The sequence below is a fragment of the Prinia subflava genome, chromosome 4 (assembly GCF_021018805.1).
Source record: "Prinia subflava isolate CZ2003 ecotype Zambia chromosome 4, Cam_Psub_1.2, whole genome shotgun sequence".
Taxonomy (NCBI): Eukaryota; Metazoa; Chordata; class Aves; order Passeriformes; family Cisticolidae; genus Prinia; species Prinia subflava.
Window position 1 is genome coordinate 23833198 of NC_086250.1, and position 15496 is coordinate 23848693.

General features: G+C 48.7%; 1 protein-coding gene across 1 annotated transcript; it reads right to left on the reverse strand.

Moving 5' to 3' along the window:
* Nucleotides 1–3172: 3172 nt before the first annotated feature.
* On the reverse strand, nt 3173–9127 carry LOC134549908 (uncharacterized). Its single transcript, XM_063395996.1, has 2 exons — nt 8253–9127; nt 3173–4909 (listed from the first exon to the last, which is right to left on the reverse strand). Exons 1-2 carry the CDS (start codon nt 8317–8319, stop codon nt 3540–3542), a joined length of 1437 nt encoding a protein of 478 aa, XP_063252066.1. The 5' UTR covers nt 8320–9127; the 3' UTR covers nt 3173–3539.
* Nucleotides 9128–15496: the final 6369 nt, after the last annotated feature.

Consider the following 15496-nt stretch of genomic DNA (forward strand, 5'->3'; position numbering starts at 1 on the left):
GCAGATGGTTGTTTGCCATGTGTGGAGTAGCAAGTACAAAGGTGTTACTGCCTTCTTGGCTTGATTTCCATGGGTGTGCTCTGTAGAACACACAGCTTGGTTTGGCAGAGTAAACAGTGCAGTCAGCTTTCTGTAGTGTGCTTCTGCTTTCTCGGTTTGCGGGAATCAACTAGCCCTGTAGGCTTTGTGTTTTTCTCAGCAAGCGAGCTGCTGAAGCGAGTCTCCTGCCTTTTCCACCACTTTGTGCGAGGCTGATAAAGATGGTGTTTTTCACATCTGCAGTAGGAAGAGCAAAGGTGTAGCGGGCTAGTTTGCTGCCTTTGTCTCTCAGAGCAGTAGAGACCACAGCGCTTTGTTTGTCACAGTGAACAGTGCAGTCAGCTTTCTCGGCTTGATAGAATGAACCTCCTTGTTGGTTTTCTGTGTTCGCAGTAAGCAAGGAAGCTACTGTAGACACTTTTCTGCCTTTTCCAGCACCGCTTCACATTCTGCCACTGTTGCTGTTAGTCCTTTCTCCAGACTTTTTGGATTGATTTCTAGGTAAGTGCTATGTGGAACGCAGAACTTTTTTTTATTTCTCCTTCTTTTTTTTTGCGGAGAAAAGAGTGCAATCAGCTACCTTTTGCTGTGCTTGTGCTTTCCTGATTTCGTCCAAGCACAAGCCCTCTTGGCGCTTTCAGTGTTGCCAGCAAGTAGAGAAGCTGCTACAGCAACTTTCCTGCCTTCTCCAGTACTGGGTGAGACTCTGCTACAGTTGGTGTTTTTCGTGTCCATAGAAGCAAGAGCAAATATGTTACTGGTTTTTTGCTTGATTTCCATGGGTGTGCTCTGTAGAACACACAGCTTGGTTTGGCAGAGTGAACGCTGCAGCAAGCCTTCTGTTGGTGGGCTTGTGCATTTTTCTGCTTTTGCCAGAATGAACAAGGCCTGGTGGTTTTTTTCCTCAGCAAGTCAAGAAGCTGCTGCAGACGCTTTGCCGCCTTTTTCCAGCACTGGCTGAGATTCTCATATAGCTTGTGTTTTTCATGTCTGCGGAAGCACGAGCAAACTTGCTACTGTTTTATTTGCTTCATTTCCATGAAAGTGCTCTCTAGAACACGCAGCTTTGTTGTGCAGAGTGGACACCGCAGTCAGCTTTCTGTTGGTGTACTCGTGCTTTCTTGCTTTGTGCCAAGCATGAGTCCTGTTGGTTTTAGTGGGTCCTAGCAAGCAAAGAAGCAGCTGCATCAACTTTCCTGCTTTCTCCAGCACTGGCCGAGATTCTGCTGCAGATGCTGTTTGCCATGTGTGCAGTAGCAAGTAGAAAGGTGTGGCTGACTATTTCGCTCCATTTCTCTTGCAGAGCAGTAGAGGGCACAGAGCTTCCTTTTGCAAAGAGTGCAGTCAGCTTTCTTGCTGTGTGCTTCTGCTTGTGCCGGAATGAACAGGGCCATTGCTTTTCTGTGTTCCCAGCCAGCCAAGAAGCTGCTGCAGCAACTTTCCTGCTTTCTCCAGCACTGGCTGAGATTCTGCTGCAGATGGTTGTTTGCCATGTGTGGAGTAGCAAGTACAAAGGTGTTACTGCCTTCTTGGCTTGATTTCCATGGGTGTGCTCTGTAGAACACACAGCTTGGTTTGGCAGAGTAAACAGTGCAGTCAGCTTTCTGTAGTGTGCTTCTGCTTTCTCGGTTTGCGGGAATCAACTAGCCCTGTAGGCTTTGTGTTTTTCTCAGCAAGCGAGCTGCTGAAGCGAGTCTCCTGCCTTTTCCACCACTTTGTGCGAGGCTGATAAAGATGGTGTTTTTCACATCTGCAGTAGGAAGAGCAAAGGTGTAGCGGGCTAGTTTGCTGCCTTTGTCTCTCAGAGCAGTAGAGACCACAGCGCTTTGTTTGTCACAGTGAACAGTGCAGTCAGCTTTCTCGGCTTGATAGAATGAACCTCCTTGTTGGTTTTCTGTGTTCGCAGTAAGCAAGGAAGCTACTGTAGACACTTTTCTGCCTTTTCCAGCACCGCTTCACATTCTGCCACTGTTGCTGTTAGTCCTTTCTCCAGACTTTTTGGATTGATTTCTAGGTAAGTGCTATGTGGAACGCAGAACTTGTTTTTATTTCTTCTTTTTCTTTGGGGAGAAAAGAGTGCAATCAGCTACCTTTTGCTGTGCTTGTGCTTTCCGGATTTCGTCCAAGCACAAGCCCTCTTGGCGCTTTCAGTGTTGCCAGCAAGTAGAGAAGCTGCTACAGCAACTTTCCTGCCTTCTCCAGTACTGGGTGAGACTCTGCTACAGTTGGTGTTTTTCGTGTCCATAGAAGCAAGAGCAAATATGTTACTGGTTTTTTGCTTGATTTCCATGGGTGTGCTCTGTAGAACACACAGCTTGGTTTGGCAGAGTGAACGCTGCAGCAAGCCTTCTGTTGGTGGGCTTGTGCATTTTTCTGCTTTTGCCAGAATGAACAAGGCCTGGTGGTTTTTTTCCACAGCAAGTCAAGAAGCTGCTGCAGACGCTTTGCCGCCTTTTTCCAGCACTGGCTGAGATTCTCATATAGCTTGTGTTTTTCAAGTCTGCGGAAGCACGAGCAAACTTGCTACTGTTTTATTTGCTTCATTTCCATGAAAGTGCTCTCTAGAACACGCAGCTTTGTTGTGCAGAGTGGACACCGCAGTCAGCTTTCTGTTGGTGTACTCGTGCTTTCTTGCTTTGTGCCAAGCATGAGTCCTGTTGGTTTTAGTGGGTCCTAGCAAGCAAAGAAGCAGCTGCATCAACTTTCCTGCTTTCTCCAGCACTGGCTGAGATTCTGCTGCAGATGCTGTTTGCCATGTGTGCAGTAGCAAGTAGAAAGGTGTGGCTGACTATTTCGCTCCATTTCTCTTGCAGAGCAGTAGAGGGCACAGAGCTTCCTTTTGCAAAGAGTGCAGTCAGCTTTCTTGCTGTGTGCTTCTGCTTGTGCCGGAATGAACAGGGCCATTGCTTTTCTGTGTTCCCAGCCAGCCAAGAAGCTGCTGCAGCAACTTTCCTGCTTTCTCCAGCACTGGCTGAGATTCTGCTGCAGATGGTTGTTTGCCATGTGTGGAGTAGCAAGTACAAAGGTGTTACTGCCTTCTTGGCTTGATTTCCATGGGTGTGCTCTGTAGAACACACAGCTTGGTTTGGCAGAGTAAACAGTGCAGTCAGCTTTCTGTAGTGTGCTTCTGACACAATCCTGTATCCCTCCAAGGGTCTCAGCTAGCTCAGCCCTTCTCAGGCCTAACAGGATTATATCAAGAAAGACAGGACAAGGATTCAAAAGAGGCTCTCTTACCCTTTTAGCTGCAAGTCCTTTATTCCAGGTTGATGTCCCGGGAGAGAGAGCTCCCGGGGGACAGGGGACCCTTTATCTTAGGGTCTCTGAGGGAGGGGCTAGCTGGCACACAGCCAATGGGGTCAGAAGGGGAAGGAAGGGTCAGACTACATGACAGGAGTTCCAGGGGTCCCTGAGGGAGAAGAAACCATTTCCCCAGGGGGATGTAACATCTCCTCCTTTTTTTGTTTAAAAAGATACAGAGAGAAGTTCTCACATTCTGTTTAACACGGAGTGTGGGTTTCCCACCACTTATGGTTGGTAGGGAGACCGGACCGCTTTAGATTTGCCAACTCTATATGGTTGACTTCTGAGGTAGAAGATATGAGGCCATTAATAGCCTTGAAAATCAAACAGCGTAGGATTCCGAATGCTATGGTTACAAGGAAAAGGATAACAAAAAGTAACAAAATTGTTTTGACTACAGAAGTCCACCACCCAGTGAGTCCCCAGCCCTTGAACAGTTCCTTGATCCAATCTTCTGATTCTTGCTTCACTTGTCCGATCATGTTGTTCATGCTTCGGAGGGCAGCATGGATGTTTGGAGCCTTTGAGGACAAATTCATGCAACAGAGTCCTTCAAATTCCTGGCATTCATGTCCATGCAATAGCAAGAGATAATCGATAGCAGCACGGTTCTGGATCGTGGCCTGTCTGGTAATCTCCTCGTCTTCTAGGAGGGAGCTGATGGCGATAGATGTTAAATTAGCCTGCTTGACCACCCAGCACTCTAGGTGGCCCAATTCACCTAGAGCTTTGGCTGCTGCTACCCACGGAAGAAACAGGGATACAGCAACTCTTTTTGACTTTGCCCAATGAAAAATGTCTGAATTACAATTTGGGTCCAAAATGTCAGCACTCCTTTTTTGAATTTTGTCAGCCGATTTGTTTTTGTGTGTCCATTCACGAATTAAAGTTTGGTTGGGTGTCAACACGGACAATCGCCCTATGGTACATGGCCCTCCGAAAAGCCGGGATGGAATTCCTGCCCATGCCCGATCCCCACAAACCAAGAACAATCCTCTAGGGAGGCTTCTGGGTTTGGAGTGGGATGGGTTGTCTGATGCAATGTGGCTTATATTATGACACCACCTCTTTGCAGTAAATTCTCCCCGGAACTGCCTTATAAGGTGGTACTCGTCAGTGCTAGAGGGTTTTGGGATGACAGAGAAATGGATGCAGTATGTGGCAGGGGAGGAACCCAATAGTTCTAACTCCTGGGGTTCATGAGCTACCCTGGGCAAACCCTGCACCCATTCCGCTAAGGGGTTCATGGTGAACACACCTTGCTTTTGCTGATCTTGGTGTGGTTGTGGAGTGTGTGCCTCTGGAATTTCGTTGGACCTGTATTTGTCCAAGCCTGCTGGAAATTCTCCAGCCTGCAAAGGAATTCCTACCAGACAGGTAGACATAGGATTCTTAGCTGCTGCAGTGGACAAACATATGTTTTCTTGCTGAAGTGTCTGTGCCAGGGTTACCCAGACGTTCTGACGTGGCTGAGGGATGATCCATGCAGCTGCCAGACTGTTCAGCATTAGCAGGATGACAACTTGGATGGGGTTCATCATAGGGTTGAGTGGGAGGTAGGTTTTCTCTGGAAGGGAAAAATAAACATTTTTAAAACATGTTAAAAGTTCCTGTTTCTGCCAGAAGGAATCCACCTCTAAGGAGGATCTTTCTCTTCCATCCGGCGGCGTCTTCTCTTCGAAGCATCAGTCACTTGCTTCTCGTCCCCTTCTGCTGGAGCTGGATTTTTGGGGACAAAAGGTTTCACCCACTTCTGGGGAATCCACCGAGGGCCTGAGGGAGTAGCCACACATGCATAGCCACGACCCCAGGTCACAAGCTCATAGGGACCTCTGGTTTCCCAAGTTTCAGGATCCCTAATCAAAACCGGTGGACGCTGAGACAATTTAAACTGATCACCACTGTTAAAATGACGTACCACAGGTGGACTCATGTTTTCAAATGAACAGTTTAGAAAATTGATGGTGAACATGGCTTTGCAGAGCTTCTGCTGTGGTGTCATCCATGAAGCCGAGCAGTTCTGCCTAGCCAGAACCTGTTTGAGCGTTTGGTGTGCACGCTCGATCACAGCTTGACCTGTGGGGGAGTGAGGGATGCCAGTTTTATGCTCCACTCCCCACTGCTGGACAAATTCTAGGAACTCCTTGGACACATACCCTGGGCCATTATCAGTTTTGATTGTTTTTGGAATTCCCAACACTGCAAAGGCTTGCACTAGGTGTTGCTTGGCATGTATGGATTTTTCTCCTGCGTGTGCAGAGGCATACACTGCACCTGAATATGTGTCAATGCTCACATGAACATATTTGAGGCGACCAAAACTAGGAATGTGTGTGATGTCTGTTTGCCATACCTCACAGCTGCCCAGGCCCCTGGGGTTAACCCCCATGCCCATCGATGGCATGACCTGGAGCTGGCAGTTCGGACAGGTACCTACAATGGCTCGAGCCTGGCTCCGTGTTAGTTGGAATTGTCGGATCAGGGCTGGCACATTTTGATGGTAATGTTGGTGACTCAGTTTTGCCTGCTGGAAGACATCAGGGAGATGTGCCTTTTCAACTGGTGCAGCAAGGGAGTCTGCCTGGCGATTCCCCTCTGCGATCTCACCTGGCAAATCAGTGTGTGACCTCACATGCATCACGTAAAACGGGTGCTGTCGATGAGAAACCAAATAGATTAGCTTTGAAAGCAACCTGAAGAGATGTTCATTCTCTATTTCTTTGAGCACAGCCTGCTCCGCTCTGGACACTACTCCCGCCACATATGCAGAGTCAGTCACCAAATTGATTGGTTCTGAGAACTTCTCAAAAGCTCTTACCACTGCGGCCAGTTCAGCCACTTGGGGGGATCCCTCCACAAACTCAACATCAGCTTCCCAATGCTGAGTCCGTGGGTTCCTCCAAGTCACGACGGACTTGTTTGAAGTACCCGATGCGTCTGTGAAGACTGTGAGAGCTTTGAGTGGTCTCCGACTCCTTTTCTCATGAGGAATAAGGTGGAATTCCTCATTGAACAACTTGTGGGACGGGGCATGGACTGATATTTGTCCCCTGTAGCTGTCCAGAGATAATTGGAGACTGGCATTGCTCTGCAGCAAATGCTCAAACATCTCTTTGGTCAATCTCTCAGGAGAGTTCTTTCCCTCCTCTGAAAGTCTGACCGGGAGGTGAATGCATGCAAAGTCACAACCTGCCAATTCACACAATCTTACCCTGGCCTTCCGAATCAGCTGTGCTATCAGCTCCTGTGGCTCTGTGATGGTCTTGGATCTTTGGTGGGAGAGGAAAACCCACTCTATTATCAACAGTGAATCTCTCTCTTCCTCGATCCACTGAAAGATCAAGCCATGCAGGTGTGGCAGTTTTCCTAGAACAATAAACTGGAAAGGCACCTTTGGCTCACACCGGTGAGCCTGTCTCTCTGACAAGGCTTTTTGTACCTTTTCGATTGCTGTCTTCGCCTCTGGGGTCAGCTCCCTGGGAGACGTCAGCTCCTTCTCCCCCTTCAATAAATTGAAGAGGGGTTCTAGATCTTGATTTGTGAGGCCTAGCCAGGGTCTTACCCAATTCAAGGACCCACACAGGGAGTGGAGATCTGCTAGAGTTTTTGGATTGCAGCCAATTTCTAAGCTCTGTGGAACTACAGTCCTTGCACTGATTTGCAAGCCCAGGTATTTCCAAGGTGGCATCCTTTGAACCTTGTCCTCCTGTAACTGAAATCCAGCAGAGGTTAAAACTTTAACCACTAGGTCAAGCGTGTGTTGGAGTATAGAGTCATTGGGGCCACACACTAGCACATCATCCATGTAGTGAAGGATGATGGCTTCTTTTCTCTGTGCGCGTATTGGAGACAGTAATGAGGCTACATATTGTTGGCATATAAAAGGACTCGATTTGAGACCCTGGGGAAGGACCCTCCAGTGATAACGCTTCATTGGGGCCTGTCTATTGACAGTGGGAACTGAGAAGGCAAACCTAGGGGCATCTTCAGGGTGCAATGGAATTTGGAAAAAACAGTCCTTGATGTCTAAGACAGCCAATTTCCAATCTCGGGGGAGCATTGTTGGAGTGGGCATCCCTGGTTGGAGGGGTCCCATGTCTTCTACTATTTTGTTAATTTCTCTTAGATCATGGAGCAACCTCCACTTATCCTTTCCCGGTTTCTTTATCACAAAGATCGGGAAATTCCAGGGGCTAGTTGTCTCCACAATGTGTCCCTGAGCCAATTGCTCTTCCACGAGTTTTTCCAGCGCCTTGAGCTTTTCTTTACTCAAAGGCCACTGTGCTACCCATCTGGGGGTGTTTTCTAACCACTTTAACTTCTGGGTAGGGCGCTCCACAGTGGCTACTTGCAAAAATCCTGGGGTGTTTTAGGAATGACCAATCGGACTCCCCACTGAGACATGGTGTCCCTCCCCCACAGTGGGGCGTTATAATCTGCTACGAAAGGACGGACATTCGCCACCTTTCCATCAGGTCCCTCAATTTGCACCACGTTTTTCGAAATCCTTGCCATTGAGATTCCTCCTATGCCCTGAAGTTTGCCTGCCACCGGCTCTAATTCCCAATTTGAAGGCCACATGCTTTGTGGCAATACGGTGACCTGAGCTCCGGTGTCGAGTACTCCCGCCACTTGGAGGCGCTCTGATCCACAAGTAATGTTGCACATCATAGAGGGTTTAGGTTCCCCCACCACCTCTGTCCAGTAGACCTCTGGTGATTTACCGTCTGCTGTGATCTCTGCTGGAACCGGAATGGCTTGGGCAAGAATCTGCCCCGCTATCAGATAAAAGGGTGGGTGCAAACAACGAGCCAACAACATGAGGCCTATTATTTTTCCCTTTATGGTCATGGGAGCTATCTCAATTTCCAAGGGTGTGTGTGCTGTGTCCCCAATAACAAAATACTCACTGTCCAATCCCACGTGGTAAACCGTCAGGTCCTGTGAGATGTTAGACAGGTCAACTGTTATAACCATCCACTCAGTAGATCTGAAATGGAAACCTTTGGTAGTTACAAGTCTAAAACGGCCAAGTGGCTGCCAAACCTTGTTAGTTGAGCATTTAACATTTACATTTTTCTGCACCCCCACACCCCGTGACCTGCCCTCCCCCCCCTTTTTCTTTAAGAGAGAAGCTTTTGCCAATGTGAGTCCCGCTACATTTATATCTTTGCGCGTTGTAGTATCAACCGCGGGCACGCGCTGTGAATTCAGTTTTTTTGTTTGTTGGATTTCTTCTGCTTCTGGGTCTGAGGGCAGGATCTGGCGAAGTGTCCTGGTTTCTTGCAGCGGAGGCAGATGATGCGCTGCAGCTGGTCTGGTGGCATCTGCTGCCTGCTGGGGTGTGGTCCAGCAGGGGCTGTATGCTGTGGGTGTGTTGTTCCAGGGTGTCTTTCAGTTGTGCAGAACAATTCTGCCCGTCTGGAACAAGCTTCTATCATCTGGGACAGAGTAGGTGGTGGGTCCAAGGGTAAAGTGAGGATAATTCTACGACAGGTCTCATTAGCATTTCTTTGAGCCATCTCTTTGATCAGCTCTGCCTGCACCACGGGATCTGGTATTTGGTGTTCCACCTGTGTCCTCAGACGATCAACAAACTGTAAGAAATTCTCCGTAGGAAATTGTTTAACATTGACATAACTTCCTTTCCCTTCCCTTGATGGTAGCTGATAAAACATTTTCTCTGCAACATTGCTAATCCTAAGTAAAATTTGTTTGGATAATACTCGGGTTTGTTTTTCAGGGCAAGCCCATGCACCCTCACCACACAGATGTTCAAATGTAATATCATTATTCTCAGTGTCTTTAGCTATATTAGGGTTTTGCTGAATCTCCTGTAAAAGTGTTCTTAAAGCTCTTTTCCACATATTGTCCCACAGATCATACTCTGAGGGAGATAACAGACACCTGAATAAGTCCTTAATATCATTAGGGACCATTTCATTAGAATCAAATGTGGCTCTAAACATCCCTTTAAAGATGGGGGTGTCCCTGCCAAACTCACGTTGTACTTTACATAGTTCTTTCTTGTCTTGGTAGGAGAGTGGCTGGTATTGCCGAGAACCCTGCCTTTTGCCTACATATGCTACTGGAGCTACAGAGAAAATGGGTTCATCTGCATTTGCCAAGGGTCTGGAAGCTGCTGCCGGACCCCCCGTGTCTGGGGATACCGGGGTTACAGTGTTATCAGTCCCTTGTGGGTGGGGAAGGAAAAGCGTGCTCTGTCCGTGCTGGCTGGGCAGCCCAGGCTGTCCCCCTCCCCCCGCCGTGTGGCAATCATACCCCCCGCTGTGGCCGTGCAGGGTGTGGGGGGCGGCCCTCTCCCTGCTGCCGGGGAGGCAGGAGGAGGAGGGGCCGGCCCCCCCTGAGCCACCGCAGCAGCCGGGAAGGAGGCAGGGGGAGGAGGGGTGGGGTGGGGCTGCCGGAGGCCAGCAGGGGTTGGCACAGGGGTATGGGATGGGGGCGGGGGCAGAGGGAGGGGGTTGGGAGGGGAAGGGGTCGTGGGGGGAGGGTCGGGGCACATGGCAGCCGCCATTGTCATCAGCCACGTGGAGGGGGTCCCTAAGGGACCCTGCCGCCTCACAGAAGTCCCGGGCCGCCCCTGCCCCCCCGCCGTGATCCTGAGGAGAGAAACTGGCTTTGTTAAAAGGATCCCGGGACAAAGGTAAACCCGGGTATAAAGGTGGATCAGAGGGGGGATTACATGGGGTAAGTTTTTTCTCCTGGCTGGGTTTGTTTAACTCTAACAGATGGTTACGAGCTTGCAAAAATATTGGGATAAATACAGAAACGGCGTGATCATTATTTTGGACTTTATCTGTGATTACCGTACCCACGTAATCCCAAAATGAAACAGTATCTATCTGCAGTAATTCAGCTTCAGTAAATTCATGTTCTAACCAGCGAACAAAACGTTTTTGCAGCCTTTTGGAAATTTTAACGTTAATTAAAAGGTCCTGGAGTTGTTTTAATATACTCTTTTGAGGAGCTGATAGCTGCATGCCCATGATTCGATATTATTGAAAGCTATTAGCTCAAAATCCAGCCTCCAGCTGCTAAAGTCAGCTGTATGTAACTCCTGTGTCTCCTATAACCAGAGAGAACAGGCGGGGAAAACTCCGGGGCTGCGGTCACGCGTCCGCGCCGTTTCTCCAGCCCCGGTGGCACCGGGGGGGTCCCCGCCGCCTTGCTTGGCCGATGGGATACGTGCCCGGGCCGGGGTTTCCCCAAAAAGCAGGGCTCCTTGTGCGGAGCCGCCCCACGGGTCCGCGGGCTGCGGCAATCAGAAACGAAAGAAAAAAAAAGAAAAAAAAATCGCCGCAGCAGGGTCCTAAAACCCACCCGCTGCTACTAGCAAAGGTAAAATTCCGCCCTCCCAGTTTGCGGTACCGATCAAACGGAGGACTTTACCTGGTCCGTGGTATCATATGCTGAGTCAGAAGCAACTGAAGGTCCTGTCTTTAGCTCACTCGTGACTGGGCAACCACAAGCTACGAGCTTATCCCTACCCACCTATAGCCACAAAATGTGGCCAAAGTGCCTAGGGTAGTTGAACTTCCCAAAGAGCTTTCAAGACTATGAAAGGTCTCCAGCTCCGCATGGGTTTCTAGAACTAAACCCACTTTGGGGGCCAACTGACACAATCCTGTATCCCTCCAAGGGTCTCAGCTAGCTCAGCCCTTCTCAGGCCTAACAGGATTATATCAAGAAAGACAGGACAAGGATTCAAAAGAGGCTCTCTTACCCTTTTAGCTGCAAGTCCTTTATTCCAGGTTGATGTCCCGGGAGAGAGAGCTCCCGGGGGACAGGGGACCCTTTATCTTAGGGTCTCTGAGGGAGGGGCTAGCTGGCACACAGCCAATGGGGTCAGAAGGGGAAGGAAGGGTCAGACTACATGACAGGAGTTCCAGGGGTCCCTGAGGGAGAAGAAACCATTTCCTCAGGGGGATGTAACATGCTTCTGCTTTCTCGGTTTGCGGGAATCAACTAGCCCTGTAGGCTTTGTGTTTTTCTCAGCAAGCGAGCTGCTGAAGCGAGTCTCCTGCCTTTTCCACCACTTTGTGCGAGGCTGATAAAGATGGTGTTTTTCACATCTGCAGTAGAAAGAGCAAAGGTGTAGCGGGCTAGTTTGCTGCCTTTGTCTCTCAGAGCAGTAGAGACCACAGCGCTTTGTTTGTCACAGTGAACAGTGCAGTCAGCTTTCTCGGCTTGATAGAATGAACCTCCTTGTTGGTTTTCTGTGTTCGCAGTAAGCAAGGAAGCTACTGTAGACACTTTTCTGCCTTTTCCAGCACCGCTTCACATTCTGCCACTGTTGCTGTTAGTCCTTTCTCCAGACTTTTTGGATTGATTTCTAGGTAAGTGCTATGTGGAACGCAGAACTTGTTTTTATTTCTTCTTCTTTTTCTTTGGGGAGAAAAGAGTGCAATCAGCTATTTTTTGCTGTGCTTGTGCTTTCCTGATTTCGTCCAAGCACAAGCCCTCTTGGCGCTTTCAGTGTTGCCAGCAATTAGAGAAGCTGCTACAGCAACTTTCCTGCCTTCTCCAGTACTGGGTGAGACTCTGCTACAGTTGGTGTTTTTCGTGTCCATAGAAGCAAGAGCAAATATGTTACTGGCTTTTTGCTTGATTTCCATGGGTGTGCTCTGTAGAACACACAGCTTGGTTTGGCAGAGTGAACGCTGCAGCAAGCCTTCTGTTGGTGGGCTTGTGCATTTTTCTGCTTTTGCCAGAATGAACAAGGCCTGGTGGTTTTTTTCCTCAGCAAGTCAAGAAGCTGCTGCAGACGCTTTGCCGCCTTTTTCCAGCACTGGCTGAGATTCTCATATAGCTTGTGTTTTTCAAGTCTGCGGAAGCACGAGCAAACTTGCTACTGTTTTATTTGCTTCATTTCCATGAAAGTGCTCTCTAGAACACGCAGCTTTGTTGTGCAGAGTGGACACCGCAGTCAGCTTTCTGTTGGTGTACTCGTGCTTTCTTGCTTTGTGCCAAGCATGAGTCCTGTTGGTTTTAGTGGGTCCTAGCAAGCAAAGGAGCAGCTGCATCAACTTTCCTGCTTTCTCCAGCACTGGCCGAGATTCTGCTGCAGTTGCTGTTTGCCATGTGTGCAGTAGCAAGTAGAAAGGTGTGGCTGACTATTTCGCTCCATTTCTCTTGCAGAGCAGTAGAGGGCACAGAGCTTCCTTTTGCAAAGAGTGCAGTCAGCTTTCTTGCTGTGTGCTTCTGCTTGTGCCGGAATGAACAGGGCCATTGCTTTTCTGTGTTCCCAGCCAGCCAAGAAGCTGCTGCAGCAACTTTCCTGCTTTCTCCAGCACTGGCTGAGATTCTGCTGCAGATGGTTGTTTGCCATGTGTGGAGTAGCAAGTACAAAGGTGTTACTGCCTTCTTGGCTTGATTTCCATGGGTGTGCTCTGTAGAACACACAGCTTGGTTTGGCAGAGTAAACAGTGCAGTCAGCTTTCTGTAGTGTGCTTCTGCTTTCTCGGTTTGCGGGAATCAACTAGCCCTGTAGGCTTTGTGTTTTTCTCAGCAAGCGAGCTGCTGAAGCGAGTCTCCTGCCTTTTCCACCACTTTGTGCGAGGCTGATAAAGATGGTGTTTTTCACATCTGCAGTAGGAAGAGCAAAGGTGTAGCGGGCTAGTTTGCTGCCTTTGTCTCTCAGAGCAGTAGAGACCACAGCGCTTTGTTTGTCACAGTGAACAGTGCAGTCAGCTTTCTCGGCTTGATAGAATGAACCTCCTTGTTGGTTTTCTGTGTTCGCAGTAAGCAAGGAAGCTACTGTAGACACTTTTCTGCCTTTTCCAGCACCGCTTCACATTCTGCCACTGTTGCTGTTAGTCCTTTCTCCAGACTTTTTGGATTGATTTCTAGGTAAGTGCTATGTGGAACGCAGAACTTGTTTTTATTTCTTCTTTTTCTTTGGGGAGAAAAGAGTGCAATCAGCTACCTTTTGCTGTGCTTGTGCTTTCCGGATTTCGTCCAAGCACAAGCCCTCTTGGCGCTTTCAGTGTTGCCAGCAAGTAGAGAAGCTGCTACAGCAACTTTCCTGCCTTCTCCAGTACTGGGTGAGACTCTGCTACAGTTGGTGTTTTTCGTGTCCATAGAAGCAAGAGCAAATATGTTACTGGTTTTTTGCTTGATTTCCATGGGTGTGCTCTGTAGAACACACAGCTTGGTTTGGCAGAGTGAACGCTGCAGCAAGCCTTCTGTTGGTGGGCTTGTGCATTTTTCTGCTTTTGCCAGAATGAACAAGGCCTGGTGGTTTTTTTCCACAGCAAGTCAAGAAGCTGCTGCAGACGCTTTGCCGCCTTTTTCCAGCACTGGCTGAGATTCTCATATAGCTTGTGTTTTTCAAGTCTGCGGAAGCACGAGCAAACTTGCTACTGTTTTATTTGCTTCATTTCCATGAAAGTGCTCTCTAGAACACGCAGCTTTGTTGTGCAGAGTGGACACCGCAGTCAGCTTTCTGTTGGTGTACTCGTGCTTTCTTGCTTTGTGCCAAGCATGAGTCCTGTTGGTTTTAGTGGGTCCTAGCAAGCAAAGAAGCAGCTGCATCAACTTTCCTGCTTTCTCCAGCACTGGCCGAGATTCTGCTGCAGATGCTGTTTGCCATGTGTGCAGTAGCAAGTAGAAAGGTGTGGCTGACTATTTCGCTCCATTTCTCTTGCAGAGCAGTAGAGGGCACAGAGCTTCCTTTTGCAAAGAGTGCAGTCAGCTTTCTTGCTGTGTGCTTCTGCTTGTGCCGGAATGAACAGGGCCATTGCTTTTCTGTGTTCCCAGCCAGCCAAGAAGCTGCTGCAGCAACTTTCCTGCTTTCTCCAGCACTGGCTGAGATTCTGCTGCAGATGGTTGTTTGCCATGTGTGGAGTAGCAAGTACAAAGGTGTTACTGCCTTCTTGGCTTGATTTCCATGGGTGTGCTCTGTAGAACACACAGCTTGGTTTGGCAGAGTAAACAGTGCAGTCAGCTTTCTGTAGTGTGCTTCTGCTTTCTCGGTTTGCGGGAATCAACTAGCCCTGTAGGCTTTGTGTTTTTCTCAGCAAGCGAGCTGCTGAAGCGAGTCTCCTGCCTTTTCCACCACTTTGTGCGAGGCTGATAAAGATGGTGTTTTTCACATCTGCAGTAGAAAGAGCAAAGGTGTAGCGGGCTAGTTTGCTGCCTTTGTCTCTCAGAGCAGTAGAGACCACAGCGCTTTGTTTGTCACAGTGAACAGTGCAGTCAGCTTTCTCGGCTTGATAGAATGAACCTCCTTGTTGGTTTTCTGTGTTCGCAGTAAGCAAGGAAGCTACTGTAGACACTTTTCTGCCTTTTCCAGCACCGCTTCACATTCTGCCACTGTTGCTGTTAGTCCTTTCTCCAGACTTTTTGGATTGATTTCTAGGTAAGTGCTATGTGGAACGCAGAACTTGTTTTTATTTCTTCTTCTTTTTCTTTGGGGAGAAAAGAGTGCAATCAGCTATTTTTTGCTGTGCTTGTGCTTTCCTGATTTCGTCCAAGCACAAGCCCTCTTGGCGCTTTCAGTGTTGCCAGCAATTAGAGAAGCTGCTACAGCAACTTTCCTGCCTTCTCCAGTACTGGGTGAGACTCTGCTACAGTTGGTGTTTTTCGTGTCCATAGAAGCAAGAGCAAATATGTTACTGGCTTTTTGCTTGATTTCCATGGGTGTGCTCTGTAGAACACACAGCTTGGTTTGGCAGAGTGAACGCTGCAGCAAGCCTTCTGTTGGTGGGCTTGTGCATTTTTCTGCTTTTGCCAGAATGAACAAGGCCTGGTGGTTTTTTTCCTCAGCAAGTCAAGAAGCTGCTGCAGACGCTTTGCCGCCTTTTTCCAGCACTGGCTGAGATTCTCATATAGCTTGTGTTTTTCAAGTCTGCGGAAGCACGAGCAAACTTGCTACTGTTTTATTTGCTTCATTTCCATGAAAGTGCTCTCTAGAACACGCAGCTTTGTTGTGCAGAGTGGACACCGCAGTCAGCTTTCTGTTGGTGTACTCGTGCTTTCTTGCTTTGTGCCAAGCATGAGTCCTGTTGGTTTTAGTGGGTCCTAGCAAGCAAAGAAGCAGCTGCATCAACTTTCCTGCTTTCTCCAGCACTGGCCGAGATTCTGCTGCAGTTGCTGTTTGCCATGTGTGCAGTAGCAAGTAGAAAGGTGTGGC

Coding starts and splice junctions, on each gene's coding strand:
- LOC134549908 (XM_063395996.1), bottom strand. CDS start 8,319: ATGGTTATAACAGTTGACCTGTCTAACATCTCACAGGACCTGACGGTT. Junction 4,910..8,252: donor TTACCACGTGGGATTGGACA/GTGAGTATTTTG, acceptor TTTCCCTTCCAG/AGAAAACCTACCTCCCACTC.